Raw genomic sequence first — 23,847 nt, forward strand, 5'->3', positions numbered from 1 at the left:
GACGCGCCCTCTGCAACAAAACTCAAATATCCCTTTAAACAAGCAGAATCTTGTCATTCTTTGCTCATTTTTCCTGATTGACGTTGTTATAATATGAAAGGGCAGAAACTCAACTTTCTAGCAATGTGATTTTCTCTTTGAAATTCAGATACCGTCCGCCAAATGACTTTGTGGTTTCCTCTCCTCAAATTGATCTTAATCACTCATGCGTGAAATATGCATCATATGAGTTGAATCAAATGAAAGAGGATGATCTAAGCTTAATGTGTCATTTGTTAATTATTAATGTGACTAAGATATGATAAAAACAGCGCTAATTCTGGGTTTCGTTTTTTCTGGGACACACTGTATACTGAATAGCAGCGCACTTAATGAATTTATAACTTGAGAATGTATGAGCTAAGAGTATGTTATACAAAAATGGACTGTAAAGAGGGATATATGAAGTGGAATGATTTGATGAAACGATAGAGAGAGAGAGAGAGAGAGAGAGAGAGAGAGAGAGAGAGAGAGGGGGGAGAGAGAGAGAAGGGAAGAAATTGGGAGACAGGTGCCAGAATAAATACTCTGACGATTTGGTGATCTGGGAAGGCAGGTAATATGCCAACTCGTCACTATGCATCCCCCGATCCCCCCACCCCATTTGCAAATTATTATCTAACTTCATTTTAGTGATAATGTTTAATAATATTCAAGCAAACAAAATAAAATAATAATTAAATTTGCTCTCACGCAGTGTTCTGTACCATTTGGTACTAATTTCATTAAGTCAATGCTTTGTTCATAATATATGTGACTCGTTTGATATTTCAGCTACTCTTGGACCATTCAGTACTGACAACTTCAAAACTGACGAAGAGACAACTAGTAAGATTTGTATTTTCAAATGATTTGCTATATCTTTCGAATTGAATTTGAATTTAATAACCACAACATATCACAATAATGAGAGTATAATGAACAATCATACAATGCAAAGAATAACAAAACACGAATACATAAAGGAAGAGTAATGTTGATTGAACGGTAATGGTTTTAAAACGATATTTAGACATAGATATGAATACTATTTTCTACAAAATATACACATAATTATATGCATTGAAGTTGTTAATGGGAACTAGGAGGTAGCACATGTGCTAGTCGAGCCCAGTTCCATTCTTTGGCAAGATTCCTGTTTAAACGTATGCTTGTAAAACTTGTTTGATTTGAATTTACATAGATTATATATACAAAATAATATAATATCAAGTAACTTGTTTACATTTCTAAAAGAAAAAAGGTAAAGCGCTAAAGAATTATAATGAAAGATAACAAATCGTTAAATGAATACAATCATTGATATGTTCAAAATATGAAAAGGATGTATTAATACAAAAATAAGGCATAAAATCATGTGCGTAGATGCTCGAATCTTGTAAAAGCTTGAAGGCAGAAATAATCGTCAACAAACAAATGTATACACACCAGGGGTAGATACGTATTCCTGCAAAATAATGATAAATGCACAATGATGTGCAATTCATTTTATAGTTCTCATTAATCGTATTCTCTAAAATAAGTTGTTTTTTTTTAAATCATATTGGGTTTGAAATTAAGCATGCATTTTTTCGGGTAAAATGATAGCCAACATTGAGTAAATTCTATCCAGCATTGGGTTGAATTTTAGCCAACAAACATGCATGTCTTTTTGAAAAATTACAATGGGTAAAATCTTTCCCGATTCTTTGTACAGTGTAATTAGAATGGAAAAGTATACCCCCCCCCCCCAAAAAAAAAAGGAAACTTGGATTAGACAGTAAAAAAAAAAGGAGAAGCTAGCTGCAGAGAGAAAATTTGTGGGGGCTTCCAAGAGACAAGACAAAGGGCAGTAGACTGTGTGTATAAGTGAGTGTGTATTGTATTGAAAATAATGAATAAATGAACAAGTTCCCAATGGAAGATTCAAATTACTGACATCTACGATTGTACAGCGAATATACATGTACTTTCCAACCTTACTGACCATTTAATTAGTCATGTATTTCAAGCTTTAATCGGATTTCATTATGTCAACATGGGTGAATATCATAATAACTTATTACACATTTCTTTATGACTAATCAATTTTCCCCTTCCAGCTGGTCCACAACCCGACCCCACCACCATCACCCCTGCAGGTAAGACGAATGATTGATATTATTAATCTTCGTCACGTGCATTGTGATGATTTCCTTAAAGCCCCTCTGCACTAGATTGGCCAGCAGGGATTAGACCTCCCTCCATGGTCACCGATAGGTGGTTATCTCATCAAATTAGCTCTCAATTAACTTAAGAAAAGGGGGATCATAGGGGACCAGCGGTCACCGATCAGGCATTGTTTGCTATATAGAGGGCGTAAGGAGCTATAAATAATATTTAAGCAAGCAAAATAAAATAATAATTCAATTTGCTCTCACGCAGTGTTCTGTACCATTTGGTACTAATTTCATTAAGTCAATGCTTTGTTCATAATATATGTGATTCGTTTGATATTTCAGCTACTCTTGGACCATTCAGTACTGACAACTTCAAAACTGACGAAAAGACATCTAGTAAGATTTGTATTTTCAAATGATTTGCTATATCTTTTGAATTGAATTTGAATTTAATAACCACAACATATCACAATAATGAGAGTATAATGAACAATCATACAATGCAAAGAATAACCATACACGAATACATAAAGGAAGAGTAATGTTGATTGAACAGTAATGGTTTTAAAACAATATTTAGACATAGATATGAATCCTATTTTGTACAAAATATACACATAATTATATGCATTGGAGTTGTTAATTGGGACTAAAAGTTAGCACATGTGCTAGTCGAGCCCAGTTCCATTTTTTGACAAGATTCTTGTTTAAACGTATGCTTGTAAAACTTGTTTGATTTGTATTTACATAGATTATATATACAAAATAGTACAGTATCAAGTAACTTGTTTACATTTCTAAAAGAAAAAAGGTAAAGCGCTAAGGAATCATAATGAAAGTTAGCAAACCGTTAAATGAATACAATTATTGGTATGTTCAAAATATGAAAAGGATGTATTAATACAAAAATAAGGCATAAAATCATGTGCGTAGATGCTCAAATCTTGTAAAAGCTTGAAGGCAGAAATAATCGTCAACAAACAAATTTATACACACCAGGGGTAGATACGTAGGCCTGCAAAATAATGATAAATGCACAATGATGTGCAATTCATTTTATAGTTCTCATTAATCGTATTGTCTAAAATAAGTTTTTTTTTTTTAAATCATATTGGGTTTGAAATTAAGCATGCATTTTTTCGGGTAAAATGATAGCTAACATTTGGTAAATTCTATCCAGCATTGGGTTGAATTTTAGCTAACAAACATGCATGTCTTTTTAAAAAATTACAATGGGTAAAATCTTTCCCGATTCTTTGTACAGTGTAATTAGATTGGAAAAAGATACGCCCCCCCCCCCAAAAAAAAAGGGAAAATTGGATTAGACAGTAAGAAAAAAAGGGAGAAGCTAGCTGCAGAGATAAAATGTGTGGGAGCTTACAAGAGACAAGACAAAGGGCAGTAGACTTTGTGTATAAGTGAGTGTGTATTGTATTGAAAATAATGAATAAATGAACAAGTTCCCAATGGAAGATTCAAATTACTGACATCTACGATTGTACAGCGAATATACATGTACTTTCCAACCTTACTGACCATTTAATTAGTCATGTATTTCAAGCTTTAATCGGATTTCATTATGTCAACATGGGTGAATATCATAATAACTTATTACACAATTCATTAATTTATGCCTAATCAATTTTCCCCTTCCAGCTGGTCCACAACCCGACCCCACCACCATCACCCCTGCAGGTAAGACGAATGATTGATATTATTAATCTTCGTCACGTACATTGTGATGATTTCCTTAAAGCCCCTCTGCACTAGATTGGCCAGGAGGGATTAGACCTCCCTCCATGGTCACCGATAGGTGGTTATCTCATCAAATTAGCTCTCAATAACATAAGAAAAAGGGGATCATAGGGACTAGCGGTCACCGATCAGGCATTGTTTGCTATATAGAGGGCGTAAGGAGCTATAAGTAGTGCAGTGGGGCTTCAACTTACACTTCTGATATACTATCAGAAGATTTAGAATTAAGAAATAAGATTAACAATTCCGACATCAACTGGCGAATGATAAGGTTTGATCGAAGCGCCTAAAACGTATCATTTTCTCTAAAGGCAGTGATGGTTAGAAGGGGGAGGTAGTTTTCCCCTTGCTGTAATCGGAATTTAAATTCAAATTCAAATCTTTATTTTTTATTTCAATCTGAATTTTCTCCGATGACCACCAACATCATCCACAGGAGATTTTGTGTAGCGCCCTCTGCAACAGAACTCAAATATCCCTTTAAACAAGCAGAATCTTGTCATTCTTTGCTCATTTTTCCTGATTGACGTTGTCATAATATGAAAGGGCAGAAACTCAACTTTCTAGCAATGTGATTTTCTCTTTGAAATTCAGATACCGTCCGCCAAATGACTTTGTGGTTTCCTCTCCTCAAATTGATCTTAATCACTCATGCGTGAAATATGCATCATATGAGTTGAATCAAATGAAAGAGGGTGATCTAAGCTTAATGTGCCATTTGTTAATTATTAATGTGACTAAGTTATGATTAAAAACATCGCTAATTCTGGGTTTCGTTTTTCTGGCACACACTGTATACTGAATAGCAGCGCACTTAATGAATTTATAACTTGTGAATGTATGAGCTAAGAGTATGTTATACAAAAATGGACTGTAAAGAGGTATATATGAAGTGGAATGATTTGATGAAACGATAGAGAGAGAGAGAGGGAGAGAGAGGGGGGAGAGAGAGAAGGGAAGAAATTGGGAGACAGGTGCCAGAATAAATACTCTGACGATTTGGTGATCTGGGAAGGCAGGTAATATGCCAACTCGTCACTATGCATCCCCCGATCCCCCCACCCCATTTGCAAATTATTATCTAACTTCATTTTAGTGATAATGTTTAATAATATTCAAGCAAACAAAATAAAATAATAATTAAATTTGCTCTCACGCAGTGTTCTGTACCATTTGGTACTAATTTCATTAAGTCAATGCTTTGTTCATAATATATGTGACTCGTTTGATATTTCAGCTACTCTTGGACCATTCAGTACTGACAACTTCAAAACTGACGAAGAGACAACTAGTAAGATTTGTATTTTCAAATGATTTGCTATATCTTTCGAATTGAATTTGAATTTAATAACCACAACATATCACAATAATGAGAGTATAATGAACAATCATACAATGCAAAGAATAACAAAACACGAATACATAAAGGAAGAGTAATGTTGATTGAACGGTAATGGTTTTAAAACGATATTTAGACATAGATATGAATACTATTTTCTACAAAATATACACATAATTATATGCATTGAAGTTGTTAATGGGAACTAGGAGGTAGCACATGTGCTAGTCGAGCCCAGTTCCATTCTTTGGCAAGATTCCTGTTTAAACGTATGCTTGTAAAACTTGTTTGATTTGAATTTACATAGATTATATATACAAAATAATATAATATCAAGTAACTTGTTTACATTTCTAAAAGAAAAAAGGTAAAGCGCTAAAGAATTATAATGAAAGATAACAAATCGTTAAATGAATACAATCATTGATATGTTCAAAATATGAAAAGGATGTATTAATACAAAAATAAGGCATAAAATCATGTGCGTAGATGCTCGAATCTTGTAAAAGCTTGAAGGCAGAAATAATCGTCAACAAACAAATGTATACACACCAGGGGTAGATACGTATTCCTGCAAAATAATGATAAATGCACAATGATGTGCAATTCATTTTATAGTTCTCATTAATCGTATTCTCTAAAATAAGTTGTTTTTTTTAAAATCATATTGGGTTTGAAATTAAGCATGCATTTTTTCGGGTAAAATGATAGCCAACATTGAGTAAATTCTATCCAGCATTGGGTTGAATTTTAGCCAACAAACATGCATGTCTTTTTGAAAAATTACAATGGGTAAAATCTTTCCCGATTCTTTGTACAGTGTAATTAGAATGGAAAAGTATACCCCCCCCCCCAAAAAAAAGGGAAACTTGGATTAAACAGTAAAAAAAAAAGGAGAAGCTAGCTGCAGAGAGAAAATTTGTGGGGGCTTCCAAGAGACAAGACAAAGGGCAGTAGACTGTGTGTATAAGTGAGTGTGTATTGTATTGAAAATAATGAATAAATGAACAAGTTCCCAATGGAAGATTCAAATTACTGACATCTACGATTGTACAGCGAATATACATGTACTTTCCAACCTTACTGACCATTTAATTAGTCATGTATTTCAAGCTTTAATCGGATTTCATTATGTCAACATGGGTGAATATCATAATAACTTATTACACATTTCTTTATGACTAATCAATTTTCCCCTTCCAGCTGGTCCACAACCCGACCCCACCACCATCACCCCTGCAGGTAAGACGAATGATTGATATTATTAATCTTCGTCACGTGCATTGTGATGATTTCCTTAAAGCCCCTCTGCACTAGATTGGCCAGCAGGGATTAGACCTCCCTCCATGGTCACCGATAGGTGGTTATCTCATCAAATTAGCTCTCAATTAACTTAAGAAAAGGGGGATCATAGGGGACCAGCGGTCACCGATCAGGCATTGTTTGCTATATAGAGGGCGTAAGGAGCTATAAATAATATTTAAGCAAGCAAAATAAAATAATAATTCAATTTGCTCTCACGCAGTGTTCTGTACCATTTGGTACTAATTTCATTAAGTCAATGCTTTGTTCATAATATATGTGATTCGTTTGATATTTCAGCTACTCTTGGACCATTCAGTACTGACAACTTCAAAACTGACGAAAAGACATCTAGTAAGATTTGTATTTTCAAATGATTTGCTATATCTTTTGAATTGAATTTGAATTTAATAACCACAACATATCACAATAATGAGAGTATAATGAACAATCATACAATGCAAAGAATAACCATACACGAATACATAAAGGAAGAGTAATGTTGATTGAACAGTAATGGTTTTAAAACAATATTTAGACATAGATATGAATCCTATTTTGTACAAAATATACACATAATTATATGCATTGGAGTTGTTAATTGGGACTAAAAGTTAGCACATGTGCTAGTCGAGCCCAGTTCCATTTTTTGACAAGATTCTTGTTTAAACGTATGCTTGTAAAACTTGTTTGATTTGTATTTACATAGATTATATATACAAAATAGTACAGTATCAAGTAACTTGTTTACATTTCTAAAAGAAAAAAGGTAAAGCGCTAAGGAATCATAATGAAAGTTAGCAAACCGTTAAATGAATACAATTATTGGTATGTTCAAAATATGAAAAGGATGTATTAATACAAAAATAAGGCATAAAATCATGTGCGTAGATGCTCAAATCTTGTAAAAGCTTGAAGGCAGAAATAATCGTCAACAAACAAATTTATACACACCAGGGGTAGATACGTAGGCCTGCAAAATAATGATAAATGCACAATGATGTGCAATTCATTTTATAGTTCTCATTAATCGTATTGTCTAAAATAAGTTTTTTTTTTTTAAATCATATTGGGTTTGAAATTAAGCATGCATTTTTTCGGGTAAAATGATAGCTAACATTTGGTAAATTCTATCCAGCATTGGGTTGAATTTTAGCTAACAAACATGCATGTCTTTTTAAAAAATTACAATGGGTAAAATCTTTCCCGATTCTTTGTACAGTGTAATTAGATTGGAAAAAGATACGCCCCCCCCCCCCCAAAAAAAAAGGGAAAATTGGATTAGACAGTAAGAAAAAAAAGGAGAAGCTAGCTGCAGAGATAAAATGTGTGGGAGCTTACAAGAGACAAGACAAAGGGCAGTAGACTTTGTGTATAAGTGAGTGTGTATTGTATTGAAAATAATGAATAAATGAACAAGTTCCCAATGGAAGATTCAAATTACTGACATCTACGATTGTACAGCGAATATACATGTACTTTCCAACCTTACTGACCATTTAATTAGTCATGTATTTCAAGCTTTAATCGGATTTCATTATGTCAACATGGGTGAATATCATAATAACTTATTACACAATTCATTAATTTATGCCTAATCAATTTTCCCCTTCCAGCTGGTCCACAACCCGACCCCACCACCATCACCCCTGCAGGTAAGACGAATGATTGATATTATTAATCTTCGTCACGTACATTGTGATGATTTCCTTAAAGCCCCTCTGCACTAGATTGGCCAGGAGGGATTAGACCTCCCTCCATGGTCACCGATAGGTGGTTATCTCATCAAATTAGCTCTCAATAACATAAGAAAAAGGGGATCATAGGGACTAGCGGTCACCGATCAGGCATTGTTTGCTATATAGAGGGCGTAAGGAGCTATAAGTAGTGCAGTGGGGCTTCAACTTACACTTCTGATATACTATCAGAAGATTTAGAATTAAGAAATAAGATTAACAATTCCGACATCAACTGGCGAATGATAAGGTTTGATCGAAGCGCCTAAAACGTATCATTTTCTCTAAAGGCAGTGATGGTTAGAAGGGGGAGGTAGTTTTCCCCTTGCTGTAATCGGAATTTAAATTCAAATTCAAATCTTTATTTTTTATTTCAATCTGAATTTTCTCCGATGACCACCAACATCATCCACAGGAGATTTTGTGTAGCGCCCTCTGCAACAGAACTCAAATATCCCTTTAAACAAGCAGAATCTTGTCATTCTTTGCTCATTTTTCCTGATTGACGTTGTCATAATATGAAAGGGCAGAAACTCAACTTTCTAGCAATGTGATTTTCTCTTTGAAATTCAGATACCGTCCGCCAAATGACTTTGTGGTTTCCTCTCCTCAAATTGATCTTAATCACTCATGCGTGAAATATGCATCATATGAGTTGAATCAAATGAAAGAGGGTGATCTAAGCTTAATGTGCCATTTGTTAATTATTAATGTGACTAAGTTATGATTAAAAACATCGCTAATTCTGGGTTTCGTTTTTCTGGCACACACTGTATACTGAATAGCAGCGCACTTAATGAATTTATAACTTGTGAATGTATGAGCTAAGAGTATGTTATACAAAAATGGACTGTAAAGAGGTATATATGAAGTGGAATGATTTGATGAAACGATAGAGAGAGAGAGAGGGAGAGAGAGGGGGAGAGAGAGAAGGGAAGAAATTGGGAGACAGGTGCCAGAATAAATACTCTGACGATTTGGTGATCTGGGAAGGCAGGTAATATGCCAACTCGTCACTATGCATCCCCCGATCCCCCCCACCCCATTTGCAAATTTAATATATCTAACTTCATTTTAGCGATAATGTTTAATAATATTCAAGCAAGCAAAATAAAATAATAATTTAATTTGCTCTCACGCAGTGTTCTGTACCATTTGGTACTAATTTCATTAAGTCCATGCTTTGTTCATAATATATGTGACCCGTTTTATATTTCAGCTACTCTTGGACCATTCAGTACTGACAACTTCAAAACTGACGAAGAGACAACTAGTAAGATTTGTATTTTCAAATGATTTGCTATATCTTTTGAATTGAATTTGAATTTAATAACCACAACATATCACAATAATGAGAGTATAATGAACAATCATACAATGCAAAGAATAACGATACACGAATACATAAAGGAAGAGTAATGTTGATTGAACAGTAATGGTTTTAAAACGATATTAAGACATAGATATGAATACTATTTTGTACAAAATATACACATAATTATATGCATTGAAGTTGTTAATGGGGACTAGAAGTTAGCACATGTGCTAGTCGAGCCCAGTTCCATTGTTTGGCAAGATTTTTGTTGAAACGTATGCTTGTAAAACTTGTTTGATTTGTATTTACATAGATTATATATACAAAATAATACAGTATCAAGTAACTTGTTTACATTTCTAAAAGAAAAAAAGGTAAAGCGCTAAGGAATTATAATGAAAGATAACAAATCGTTAAATGAATACAATCATTGGTATGTCCAAAATATGAAAAAGATGTACAAAAATAAGGCATAAAATCATGTGCGTAGATGCTCAAATCTTGTAAAAGCTTGAGGGCAGAAATAATCGTCATCAAACAAATGTATACACACCAGGGGTAGATACGTATTCCTGCAAAATAATGATAAATGCACAATGATGTGCAATTCATTTTATAGTTCTCATTAATCGTATTCTCTAAAATAAGTTGGTTTTTTTTTCAATCATATTGGGTTTGAAATTAAGCATGCATTTTTTCGGGTAAAATGATAGCCAACATTGGGTAAATTCTATCCAACATTGGGTTGAATTTTAGCCAACAAACATGCATGTCTTTTTAAAAAATTACAATGGGTAAAATCTTTCCCGATTCTTTGTACAGTGTAATTAGATTGGAAAAAGATACCCCCCCCCCCAAAAAAAAAAAAAGGAAACTTGGATTAGACAGTAAGAAAAAAGAGGAGAAGCTAGCTGCAGAGATAAAATGTGTGGGGGCTTACAAGAGACAAGACAAAGGGCAGTAGACTGGGTGTATAAGTGAGTATGTATTGTATTGAAAATAATGAGTAAATGAAAAAGTTTCCAATGAAAGATTCAAATTACTGACATCTACGATTGTACAGCGAATATACATGTACTTTCCAACCTTACTGACCATTTAATTAGTCATGTATTTCAAGCTTTAATCGGATTTCATTATGTCAACATGGGTGAATATCATAATAACTTATTACACAATTCATTAATTTATGCCTAATCAATTTTACCTTTCCAGCTGCTCCACAACCCGACCCCACCACCTTCACCCCTGCAGGTAAGACAAATGATTGATATTATTAATCTTCGTCACGTGCATTGCGATGATTTCCTTAAAGCTCCTCTGCACTAGATTGGCCAGGAGGGACTAGACCTCCCTCCATGGTCACCAATAAGTGGTTATCTCATCAAATTAGCTCTCAATTAACATAAGAAAAGGGGGATCATAGGGGACCAGCGGTCACCGATCAGGCATTGTTTGCTATATAGAGGGCGTAAGGAGCTATAAATAATATTCAAGCAAGCAAAATAAAATAATAATTTAATTTGCTCTCACGCAGTGTTCTGTACCATTTGGTACTAATTTCATTAAGTCCATGCTTTGTTCATAATATATGTGACTCGTTTGACGTTTCAGCTACTCTTGGACCATTCAGTACTGACAACTTCAAAACTGACAAAGAGACATCTAGTAAGATTTCTATTTGCTATAACTTTTGAATTGAATTTGAATTTAATAACCACAACATATCACAATAATGAGAGTATAATGAACAATCATACAATGCTAAGAATAACGATACACGAATACATAAAGGAAGAGTAATGTTGATTGAATAATAATGGTTTTAAAACGATATTTAGACATAGATATGAATACTATTTTGTACAAAATATACACATAAATATATGCATTGAAGTTGTTAATGGGGACTAGAAGTTAGCACATGTGCTAGTCGAGCCCAGTTCAATTCTTTGGCAAGATTCTTGTTTAAACGTATGCTTGTAAAACTTGTTTGATTTGAATTTACATAGATTATATATACAAAATAATACAGTATCAAGTAACTTATTTACATTTCTAAAAGAAAAAAAGGTAAAGCGCTAAAGAATCATAATGAAAGATAACAAATCGTTAAATGAATACAATCATTGGTATGTCCAAAATATGAAAAAGATGTACAAAAATAAGGCATAAAATCATGTGCGTAGATGCTCAAATCTTGTAAAAGCTTGAAGGCAGAAATAATCGTCAACAAACAAATGTATACACACCAGGGGTAGATACGTAGGCCTGCAAAATAATTATAAATGCACAATGATGTGCAATTCATTTTAGAGTTCTCATTAATCGTATTCTCTAAAATAAGTTGGTTTTTTTTCAATCATATTGGGTTTGAAATTAAGCATGCATTTTTTCGGGTAAAATGGTAGCCAACATTGGGTAAATTCTATCCAACATTGGGTTGAATTTTAGCCAACAAACTTGCATGTCCTTTTAAAAAATTACAATGGATAAAATCTTTCCCGATTCTTTGTACAGTGTAATTAGATTGGAAAAAGATACCCCCCCCCCAAAAAAAAAAGGGAAACTTGGATTAGACAGTAAAAAAAAAGGGGGGAGAAGCTAGCTGCAGAGAGAAACTTTGTGGGGGCTTACAAGAGACAAGACAAAGGGCAGTAGACTGTGTGTATAAGTGAGTGTGTATTGTATTGAAAATAATGAGTAAATGAACACGTTCCCAATGGAAGATTCAAATTACTGACATCTACGATTGTACAGCGAATATACATGTACTTTCCAACGTTACTGACCATTTAATTAGTCATGTATATCAAGCTTTAATCGGATTTCATTATGTCAACATGGGTGAATATCATAATAACTTATTACACAATTCATTAATTTATGCCTAATCAATTTTCCCCTTCCAGTTGGTCCACAACCCGACCCCACCACCTTCACCCCTGCAGGTAAGACGAATGATTGATATTATTAATCTTCGTCACGTGCATTCGTCATCGGCAGCCTAGCATAGCCGTGTAATGTTGGAGCGCCTTGAGGACCTTTGCAAGATCGATACGTGCGCCATATAAGAATCCAATATTATTATTATCATTATTGTTATTATTGTGATGATTTCCTTAAAGCCCCTCTACACTAGATTGGCCAGCAGGGATTATACCTCCCTTCATGGTCACCGATAGGTGGTTATCTCATCAAATCAGCTCTCAATTAACATAAGAAAAAGGGGATCATAGGGGACCAGCGGTCACAGATCAGGCACTGTTTGCTATATAGAGGGCGTAAGGAGCTATAAATAATATTAGTGCAGTGGGGCTTCAACTCAAACTTCTGATATGCTATCAGAAGATTTAGAATTAATATAAGATTTACAGTTCCGACTTCAACTGGCGAATGATAAGGTTTGATCGAAGCGCCTAAAACGTATCATTATCTCTATAGGCAGTGATGGTTAGAAGGGGGAGGTACTTTTCCCCGTGCTGTAATTGGAATTTAAATTCAAATTCAAATTCAAATTTTTTATTTCAATTTGAATTTTCTCCGATGACCACCAACATCATCCACAGGAGCCAGCGTATCTTGTGGGAGCACGACCATGACGGTTCTCCTCGACCGAGCCCTGCTCGAGAATAACGGTGATGCCACTGACGTCCACTACGAAGACCAGAGTTGTGTCGGGTACGACTACACCGGAAGTCGCATAGCCGTAACCACCAGATATGACGACTGTGATACTGTGTCGGAGGTAAGAAAGGATTCTTAATAACCTGCCCTGTAATGTTAGGACAATCTCATCAAACTTGTGATGTGGGGGGAGCCGGGGGAGAGGCGGGTATCAGAGGGAGAAATGCAGAAGATGGAAATGGTAGTATAGCAGTACGTTTGCATTCCAGAGAACATGTAGGAAACGGTTGCGTATAAATTACCATATTTCAGTAATCAGAGGGGGGGGGGGATGTGGTTTGTTTTCTAATTGGTATCTGGACGACCCGCGTGTTGTACGTTATACTGCAAATAAAATTGTATATATTTTCTTTGACCTACAAACGGGGATGGGGGACAATACCGGCTTTAGTTGAAATGTTTTGCCCTTCCTTAAGCCACTGCCTGGATACGTCACTACTTAGACTCTAAACGCTGCACATGAACAACGCAATATTGTACTGTCCTGTTTCCGAGGACAGGGGGGCAGTTTTCCCTTATTAATTTAATACGATTATTGAGCGAAAACAATTTTATGTGTTCCCTTGCCAGATTATTGAAAGGCCATATATCGACATTATTGGCTATTGCCAACTCAATCTAACTTGATATTTTTGTCATCTTTTCCCAATTTTTCTGAAAGCAAACTGCTGATGTCATCAAGTACTCCAACGTCGTGACGTACTTCAAACCGACGGGTGAAAACGGATCGCTGATCACGCGTGATTTCCGCCTCAAGATCCCCGTCGCTTGCGAGATCAAACGCCGCAGTCTACTCGGTAGCTCCTTCAAGCCCAAACTCGGCATCGTGAGCTTCAGCGAGACTGGTTACGGTAACTTCTCGCTCACCCTCGACCGCTACTCCGACATCTCCTTCACCTCGCCGGCACCCGACCCAGACTCGCTGGTGTATCTCGGGGAGACGCTGTTCTTCGGGGTGACCCTAGACGCGGTTTCTGACCTGACGTTGTTTCTTGACCGCTGCTGGGCAACGCCCGATGTCTACCCTATGAACCCGATCGAATTTACGTTCGTAAAAGATGGGTTAGTATATAAGTCTTGAAGTCAGTGTTTTCTTCTTCTTTTGTTTTTTTCTTCATTTTGTTTTCTTTCTTTTTTTGTGGTTTTATTGAAGAGGTAGGTTTAGATTGTTTGAAATTGTGACCATACAACGTCTAGAAGGCTCTGGTAGGATAAACAACCTACCATTCAATTTTAGTCTCTATTTTTATCTTCTTTCCATTTTCATAATCTTCTCCTTATTTTGTTTTCAATTTCCAGTCATCATTCCGATTTCTACTTCTTTTTACATAATATTTCTAAATAAAGTTGGCCTTTTAAAAAATAAATAAAGTTCCCTGATTCTTCCTCTTCCTCTTTCGAAAATGGCATCTATTTTTTCTGTGCTGTATTAATTTCTACTCCTGATTCTCTGTAGTTATTATTTTCATTTAAAGAAAAAATAAATTATCAGTCCCTTTCGGTAATTCTTACATGTGTTTTTTATTAGTTGCATGCTTTAATTTTGAATTCTATTTTTTTTTTCACAGATGCGGGCTGGATCCTACCGTAGGCTTTCATGATATACAGCGTTTAATTAAGGGATTCTCTATCGATGCTTTTGCTTTCATTGGCGAATATCCAGAGGTAAGAATACGAATCATATCTAATCCGGAATTTATTAACCGGCTGGCTGATTCGCCGATATTGCTCCTTACCACCACCCCCCCCCCCCCCCCCCCGCTTATTCGCCGGTTAATATTTTCTTACGAATTCGACAAAAAAACACCTCCCCTTAAATAATCCTGGATACGCTCTTGATTGCAACAATAATAGTCCAATATATGCACTATAGTAAACCATAGCCACTAATTATAAAAAGAGCTTTCATATACATGATGTGTATTAATGCATTATGAAAAAGAAAACAATTATTGGTAGAAATAATATGAATAAAAGCTGTATTTTCATGATTGACAATTAAAACTGTAACTTTTGATCGTCCTATCATACAGGTATACCTTCATTGTGACGTGCTTGTGTGTGATACCGACCCCGCATCCCGCTGCTCACAGGGTTGTGTAACCAGGGCCAAACGTAGCGCAGCCGGGCAGCCTCGGGGTTCGAGCTCCAAGCCACACACCATCTCTAACGGACCCATGTCTGATCAAGTTGCTTTTGGTTCAAGCTCAATGAGTGAGTTGCACTCGAAAAGAGTGGCGTTGATAACACTATCAGAACAGTGTTATGATTGGCTTCTAAACAACAAAGCACACCTCCCCCCCCCCCCAAAAAAAAAAAATAAATAAATAAATAAATAAATAAATAAATAAATAAAAATAAAATAAAATAAATAAATAAATAAATAAATAAATAATAATAATAATGATAATAATAATAATAATAATAATAATAATAATAATAATAATAATAATAATAATAATAATAATGATAATAATAATAATAATAGTAAATAAATATTTTTTTTTAAATTTAAAAAAATATATATATAATATAAATACAAAAATCAAATAAAGAGGGGGGACGGGAAATGGGAAAAGAGAAAGGCAATTTCATAAAAATGGATATTGTTACAAAAAAAAGAACAGTAACCAGGTCTAACTGATAATCAGTTTTTTCCTTTTTCTAATATACTACAGTAAATTACTGTATTAACAAAATATGGTAACGTAACAGAATCTCTTAATAGTTTTGTTGAAATAGCGCAGACTTCGTGTCCAAATTTAAACTATGAAATTAATGTCAAACAACAATCATCGTCTCTACGTTAACACGTATTGCTGTCATTTTCTATTAGCACTCGTTCAGAAATGTACGGAACGAAAGAGAACTCATTTACGAACATTCAGAGTGGAGGAGAATAAAAACTGTTACTTAAAAAGCACCAAGTTTACTAATTGTTTTGCTCTCCTCCAGACACATCATGGTTGGCGAACCCAGTCAACATGATGCTGGTGGCAGCCGCTGGTTTCTTCATCACCATGGTTGCTATGGTAACGGTGAAAAAGTTGAGATCACATACGAAAGCCTCCAAAGGATACAGCCGTCTGCAGACTGAGGGTGAAATCGAAGCTTAGAACGAGGAGAAGAAAGAAGAACGTGGAGAAGGGGGAGGAGGAGATGAAAGAAGAAAAACGAGAGGAGATGATGAATGATGATAAAGATAAAAGAAGAAGACGAATGAGACATAAAGTTTATGACGACACAAGCTTTTCTGGTCATTTATTCAATATCTCGCAAATGGCATATATCTCGAATATATCATGCATGTCATTTTAGAGTAATATGGAATTTATAATTCGTTTGTTGAAACAAATATATGATCATGATTATATGCATAATTATTTCGACAATAAAAAAGAGACGTTCCTTTTCAGTTAACCTCTAGCTTTTTATAAAGAAAACTTTTATGAGTACGTCGATGATAGTGACACTTCTGGCTATGAAATTATTACAAACGATTGTAAATGCTCAAGTTGGTACACCTCCTGCAAGAAGGTGGAAACTTATAACTGAAAATTAAACTCGGTAAAATGTGTTGATGTTTATACTGTTCTCTAATGCGTTCCAGATGAAGTTCAAGAAAAAGCCGATTGAGCAATGTATTTTTGCATTTATTGTAGGCCTACTTCTCATTTTTTTTTATTTATTCTTATTGTTGGTATACTGTACAGTAATATATTAAAATGATTTTGAATCTCTTTATCCTATCCTACCACTATGTATCCCTTCTTCTTTCCCATACTTTTCCCCATATTCTCTCTCTCTCTCTCTCTCTCTCTCTCTCTCTCTCTCTCTCTCTCTCGTTCTCTGTCTTTCTCTAGCTACTTCTTATTCCCTCGCTCTCTACTACCATCTTTCTCACCACTTTTTGACACTGTTTTACTGCATCTATACGCATTTTTTTCGACGCTGATGAAAAAAAGTTCTATGCCATGATGTTTATTTTCCACTTGGTAGGATGCTGCCATTGCAATTATCAGTCTGCTATTGAATTGTGCTAAGTAAGAGTGACTGCAATATCGACGTTGAATAAAAAACAATTGTTATTATCCATATAGGCCTACATATTAAATATGACATTAAATTTCTTTCGAAGAAAGCGATGTATAAAAAAAAAAAAAAAAAAATCTTCTAAATTTGGTGATCTGTTTTCGCCTTTTGTAATCGTTTCATCATTATGTGAAAATATCTCACTGGAAAATAAAATCTATCCGAATTGATGATTAAAGAGACGTCGTTCAATGTGTGTATGTGAGAATGATTTTTTTAAAGCTGTGTCACTTAGACTCCTTATTTATTTCCTAAGAACCAAAAAACAAAAACAAACAAACAAACAATTAAAGAACAAAAAGTAACTTTCAAGCAAGATTATTGTTCATGGTTATAGTTTCTCTAATTAATTTCATTTATTTTCTTCTGAATACCATAAAAATATAAACAATTATAGAAAAAATGAAAAGAAAGATAAAATATCAAATTATCATATTATCAAAAAAGATGTTGTATTGCCCTTTGCGACCTTTCCAAAAATGTTGAAATCTACGGTCGGCTTTTTTAAGCATTATCAAAGCATTATAAACTGAGAAATACCACCCATATTTTGGCACCTAAAGGGCAATACAACATCTTTTTTTGTAGGCCTTATTTGAAAAAGAAAGACTGCCATTGTAAGCAAATTGCTTGGAAATATGACAGCCCAAAACAAATTGTATTGATTAGTTGAACATATATTTATTGAGCAGAATGGAAAATATTGTGATGATGTTGATGATGATGATGATGATGATGATGATGATGTACTTTAATACAGCCTAAACGGGTCTCTGTTCTCTTTATATTAAAAAAATGAGAATAGAGACAAAGGGCAGAAGTATTATCAAATCAATGGAGAATCGTCGTATTTTAATATGAGCTTTTGCAATGATCGACAGAAAATATTAAATATATTAATTAATTAATTATATAAGGCTCCTTTCTGTTACTAAAATAGGAATAGGAATAGGAATATAAACTATTATAAAAGATTCAATAAAATGCTTTCCAGTTTATTTAAGACATGTAATCAAGTGGAAATTCAAAAAATTGGGAATAAACAACAACTATTATTTTGAATTGGAATCAGAAATTGCGTAAACTAAACCTCATAAATAAAACTTGGTCATTCACCTTCCAAAAAGTGGAATGTTCCCGAAATGAATACCAATGAGACAAATGAATTAATATTAAGAAATATATATTCACGATTAAAGAAAGGATTCCGGGGTGACTACATCACAAGCAAATGTAGAACAGCACGAAATGAGACATAACCCTAAATTTATTTTCTTCAAATGATGAAGAATGTGTCAAATTCTTAGAAGCTGTTTCAAAGGGAAGGGTCTTTTTTATGATTTAGAATGGTTCAATATTAGAAGGGGGGTAGTGAGCACATTTTTTTTTTTGGCCCTCGAAAGTGTGCACCCTTCCCCCCCCCCCCCCCCCCCCCCCCCCCATCCGGATCCGCCACTGAGGAGAACTATAGCGCTTGGAGAGGATGAGTGGCGGGAGTTGGCTCGACGATTCGAACAGGTTGACTATCCGTCGTCAGGAGTCGTCAATCCTCCCCCACTCTCTCACATGGTGCACCCGCAAGCCTACTGTATTTGTTTTGTTGTAGGTATAACTTCATGCACCCAACAAACGGCAGTATCACTCCTGATACTCCTGAATATGACCTATATACCGGAATCGCATACGCCTGCGACGACGGGTATACGTTAGGAGGCCCATCCCCATCCGAAGCGGTCTGCGAATCGGGTAGGGGTCTGGAATCCGTCCACTGTACCCACTTGCGAAGGTAAGTTCTGTGTCATTCTGTATCTTTTTAGAGCACAACCTAACTGTTAATTAATAAATGTCACCCTCTAGCATATCTGGAGGAACCTCAATCTTCGTTCTCATCACTGTTAAGTCTTTTTGATGGTCTTTCTTTTGTTTTTTATAATTATGTAACACATTTATTATGTAAACGGAACCTTATTCACAAGCATAATGCTTCTAAGGTTTCCTCCTCATTACTGTACATTAAGTAAGCATCCTTTGTACTATTTTAATGACTTGCGTAAAATCGTTTATATAGCTTTAATACCACCATCTATCGAATAAATTGATATGTTTTGTTAACTTGTATATGCGTTAAGTTGTAAATTCTTTTCATATGCAGTTAATGTGGAAATAAAACCTAAATAACAAAATAAAAAAGTCATGAATTAGAGGACATCTTACAAGAAAATTAGAAAAATATGATAATTTGAAAATAATTTGTTCAAGACACTGTCAAATACAAAATACATCTTAATACAAAATACCCCCAGCAATCTATTTCATGATTATCGCAGGATTCATAAAACGCAGTCTTTCTTTTCCAGACACAAATCAAACAGAGCGTTTCTCACTGATAAGGGACTTGATAGATTAAATGATACTGTACTATATGAGAGAGAGAGTTAAAGTCGAAAGCATTCCAGGAATATTTCTTACTATATGAGAGATTTCATGTTCTAGTGGATACGTCAGTAAGCCGACTGTGGATCACATGGTTTGATGTTCCAATTCCACCGCGGCATGTCATTTGGCACGACATTAATCTGCATTATTGTTGTTGTTGTTGTTGCTGTTAAATGTATTAACATTTGTATTGTTATTACTATTATCACTATTATTATTTTCATTACTGTTATTTTTGTATTATTATTATCATTATTATTATCATTATCAGTATTATCAGTATTATATTTCAATGTGCACCCTGGGCAAGCATGGCCCGCCGGAGGAGAGGGGCTACCTCAGGTCAGATGAGGGATCTATCCGTTGGACCTGTACGCTGGATCAAGGAAGACAGCAAGAAGGTTATGGATTTAGAGATGGCTGTGGAGGATGCAGGTATGATTTTTATTTAGCATTTCCCCTTCTGTAAGCCCCTAAGATGAATTTTATCAATCATTTTGTTTTTTTACAAGCTTTTACTCCGTCCTGAAAAGAGGAATAATGGGCGTACTTTTATTCCTCTTATTATATTTCATTATTTTGGCAGAGAGTTTTAGTGTCAGTCCGTGATATTTTTTTTCATTTGAAACTAGAAAAAAAATATATAACTTTGGATCCCCGGGCACATGAGGTCATTGTGATGACTTGATGTGATTATATCGCAGATAGTTTACATGTTTCTTGTTAAATACACTAGTTGAAATTGGAAGTAGAAAATAATATCGGAAAATAGTACATCATAATGATTGTTAGAACTACAAATAAAGGTTTATAATTATCCACAAAAAGTACATTTGTGGATGGAATCCTTTTCATGATTTCAGCAGGTTACTGTTACAAGGTCCCAGTTAAATCTAGAAGATTGAAATTACCTCATGACCTTTCGACACACACAAAAGCAAAAAGTTAATATTTTCTCTCGAAATTTGTCCTCTTGAGTTCCAACATCTGAGCTGATCGTTAATATTTTAAGAGGGTTTAACACTCAACAATCTTTTGATAATCATTCACGCCTTTCATTCAGCGATCATTCACTTACAAGGTTCAAGGTTCATTTTATTTCTTTCTTTCACAACATTTTTACATATAATAATAGAACAAAAAACAGCATAAGAAAAAATAATTTAAGTGCAATTTTAAGTCGATATATAATCCAAATGAAAGAAAGTGGAGACCTTAGAAAAGCTGGGCTTGTAAGAGCAAGTTCCCCATATAACATAATCCATCAATGTTTCACTTTTATAAATGTTTCAAAGTTATCAAAACTACACATGATTAAATATGGGGGAAATATTTACAAAAGGGATAGCTTGAAATTTGAAAAGGAGAGGATGAAAATATATACAAAGGGATCGAGAGGAAAAAAGCAAACTGGAACGAGAAAAACAACAAAACAGAGAAAAACAGAGAAAGAAGAAAGTTATATGTATATAGGGGAAAATGGTATTTGGTGTAAAGAAAAAAAATAGAAGAGAGGAGGGGGAAGAGAGAATGTGAAATACTGACATTTATATTGGCATTTCACACATGATTTCTTACTCATTACTCTACTTCCTATTCGCTTCACTTATCATCTTCTCTCTGTCCCCTTCTCTCTGTTTCTGTCTCTGTCCCTGTCTCTCTCTCTCTCTCTCTCTCTGTCTCTCTCCCTCTCTGTCTCTCTCTTTCTCTATTCTAGAAATACAAGGTGTGGATTCAGCTGATCAGGGTGCCCGGCCCTGGATGACAGCAGTAGCTGTCATGGCAACCGTTATGGCGGCAATGGTTGTGATGATTATCGTGCTGGTGAGGAGGAACAGACGACAAACTTCTCGCTTCAACTAGCTTACAACACGATACTGTCCCATGTGTGAGAATAATGCACCATTAACTGAAAAAGGGAAATGATCTGTAGTAAAGAAATGTGGTGCATTAAACGCTTTATTTAGATTTATGATGATATGTAAGTTGTGCTTTTATGATAGTCATTATGAGTTTGAGAAAAGAAAGATAGAACAAAAAAAACTTAATCTTGCGAACTCCAATCATATCTGACCTGTTTCTTTTCTTGAAAGAATGTAATTTTTTCATCAGGTTTTATTTAATATACTGCATGATGAGGACGAAAATTATGATACTGATGATGATGATGATGATAATACTAGTACTACTGTTACTACCTATAATAATGATGATAATATCATTAATAATAATAATAATAATAATAATAATAATAGTAATAATGATAGGCCTATAATAATATTAATAATACATACAACAAATAATATTATAGATTATCCGGGCTATGTTAATTTATATTTCATACCGGAACTCATGATAAGTTTAATTTCTATCTGCAGTAATACTAAATTACAAACTATAAAAAAATACCTTAGTACCTTCTTACTTATCGATTTGATGTGTGCAAAGACATCACTAATTATAATGTAGATACTCGGTGTCTCTATTTTCTTATTTGCGCTACGATATGATAATAATTGTGAAAAATCAAGAGAATTTCATTTAGGAAAACAAAATAGCTTCCTTATTCGAAAAATTACAATCGGGCTATGTTTGTTATTATGCTTATTTTTTTACATTCCTTTTGCAAATGAATTCTGTGATACTCTACACAGAATATTAAAAGGACATTAGTACAAATTCAAACATAATTATCACTCTTTCGAGAGCTCCTTTCGAAACAAGTTTCAAATCATATCGAAAATGTAAGATGAAATCAAATTTATACTGTTTCATAAACACACTGTAAACCAAATAAATAAATACTGTCATCAACCAGTAATATCACTTTGTAAATTGATTATAACGATGTGGCAATAAAGATGAAAAAGCTTATTTAGTGAAAGCTCCGAAATGTCATGAGTTTACGTTGTCATTGATGGTTTATGAATCTCTTCCTGAATTATACGAGCAGTGATTAAATAATTATTATGTTTTCCATTTTCATCATAAAATCACTGTAAAGTGAGCACAAGATATAATACGACGGAGGACTAAGAGAGAGAGAGAAGGAGTGTGTGTGTGTGTGTGTGTGTGTGTGTGTGTGTGTGTGTGTGTGTGTGTGGTCGTGTGTGTATGTGTGTGAGGGGATGGAGAGAGAAAGAACAACAAGTTAGAGAAGACAGACACAGATAGGGAGAGAAAGAAAAACTTTGATCTGTTACCTCACTCTGAATGTTTACAAATCAATCAATCTCCTAAGTATTGAGAAATATTTAAGCTGAAAATATGTTCATTTGTTATGGAACGTTGTCTGCTTACGCAGGATTGGTCCCTGATTCTCTGGAGAAGCGCATGTTTATCCCAGATTATGAGAGATGCTTTGAATTGTTTGATTTCTTTTAAACAATCCGATACGCAGTTGGCCTGAAACTTATACAATTGTCATCTAAAGCTTCGCGGTTTCTAGTGATATATTATTGTCCGTATTCGTGGTCTTCTTTCTATGTCTTATTTAATTATTATCTTAAGGAAATGTGAGAAAATAAGGCCACCAAGTGTGGATTTTATTTTGGAGTGGGGCATATTATTATTTCTATGATCCATCCTCTTCTTCCATTTCTTCTTCTTCTCCCTCTTCTTCTTTTTCTGTTCTCTTTCTTCTTATTTTTTGTCACATGTGTATATCGATCTGTCATGTTGTATTTCTCTTTTCCTTTATTAAACTTATCCACCTAATCCCAACGGGATGTTTTATAGGGATAGGCTTCCTAAAAATGGTTAATAAGGATAATAATGATAGTAATAATAACGTCCTTTTTGAAAGCCCCTATTGATTGATGATGTGAACAAAACGATAAGAAAGCATCAGTAGCAATTTATTTAATGTCATTTGACAGCATTTTGTTTCTATACTACCTCATTTGGTTAAATAAGACAGGGGAGGGACACGTACACCAGTTGAGATACGCATAACTTCGCATACTAGAAAGATAGATCTGGATCTCCCGTCTTATGTAATTGCCTCGA

At 34.5% G+C, this 23,847-nt stretch overlaps 1 protein-coding gene across 4 annotated transcripts in view; it reads left to right on the plus strand.

Moving 5' to 3' along the window:
- The window catches only part of LOC764613 (flocculation protein FLO11), a 32,923-nt gene extending 15,338 nt beyond the window's left edge, over positions 1–17,585 (plus strand). For all 4 annotated transcript variants that reach the window (XM_030977121.1, XM_030977122.1, XM_030977124.1 and 1 more), the window contains 17 exons: positions 814–867; positions 2,121–2,159; positions 2,520–2,573; positions 3,834–3,872; positions 5,170–5,223; positions 6,475–6,513; positions 6,874–6,927; positions 8,190–8,228; positions 9,529–9,582; positions 10,840–10,878; positions 11,239–11,292; positions 12,537–12,575; positions 13,194–13,372; positions 13,973–14,373; positions 14,880–14,976; positions 15,345–15,525; positions 16,267–17,585. In XM_030977121.1, the coding sequence (XP_030832981.1) occupies positions 814–867; positions 2,121–2,159; positions 2,520–2,573; positions 3,834–3,872; positions 5,170–5,223; positions 6,475–6,513; positions 6,874–6,927; positions 8,190–8,228; positions 9,529–9,582; positions 10,840–10,878; positions 11,239–11,292; positions 12,537–12,575; positions 13,194–13,372; positions 13,973–14,373; positions 14,880–14,976; positions 15,345–15,525; positions 16,267–16,427 (1,577 nt within the window). In that variant the 3' untranslated portion in view covers positions 16,428–17,585. The remainder of the gene's footprint in view (positions 1–813; positions 868–2,120; positions 2,160–2,519; positions 2,574–3,833; positions 3,873–5,169; positions 5,224–6,474; positions 6,514–6,873; positions 6,928–8,189; positions 8,229–9,528; positions 9,583–10,839; positions 10,879–11,238; positions 11,293–12,536; positions 12,576–13,193; positions 13,373–13,972; positions 14,374–14,879; positions 14,977–15,344; positions 15,526–16,266) is intronic.
- Positions 17,586–23,847: the final 6,262 nt, after the last annotated feature.

This window comes from Strongylocentrotus purpuratus, unplaced genomic scaffold (genome assembly GCF_000002235.5).
Source record: "Strongylocentrotus purpuratus isolate Spur 01 unplaced genomic scaffold, Spur_5.0 spur5_scaffold_9, whole genome shotgun sequence".
NCBI lineage: Eukaryota > Metazoa > Echinodermata > Echinoidea > Camarodonta > Strongylocentrotidae > Strongylocentrotus > Strongylocentrotus purpuratus.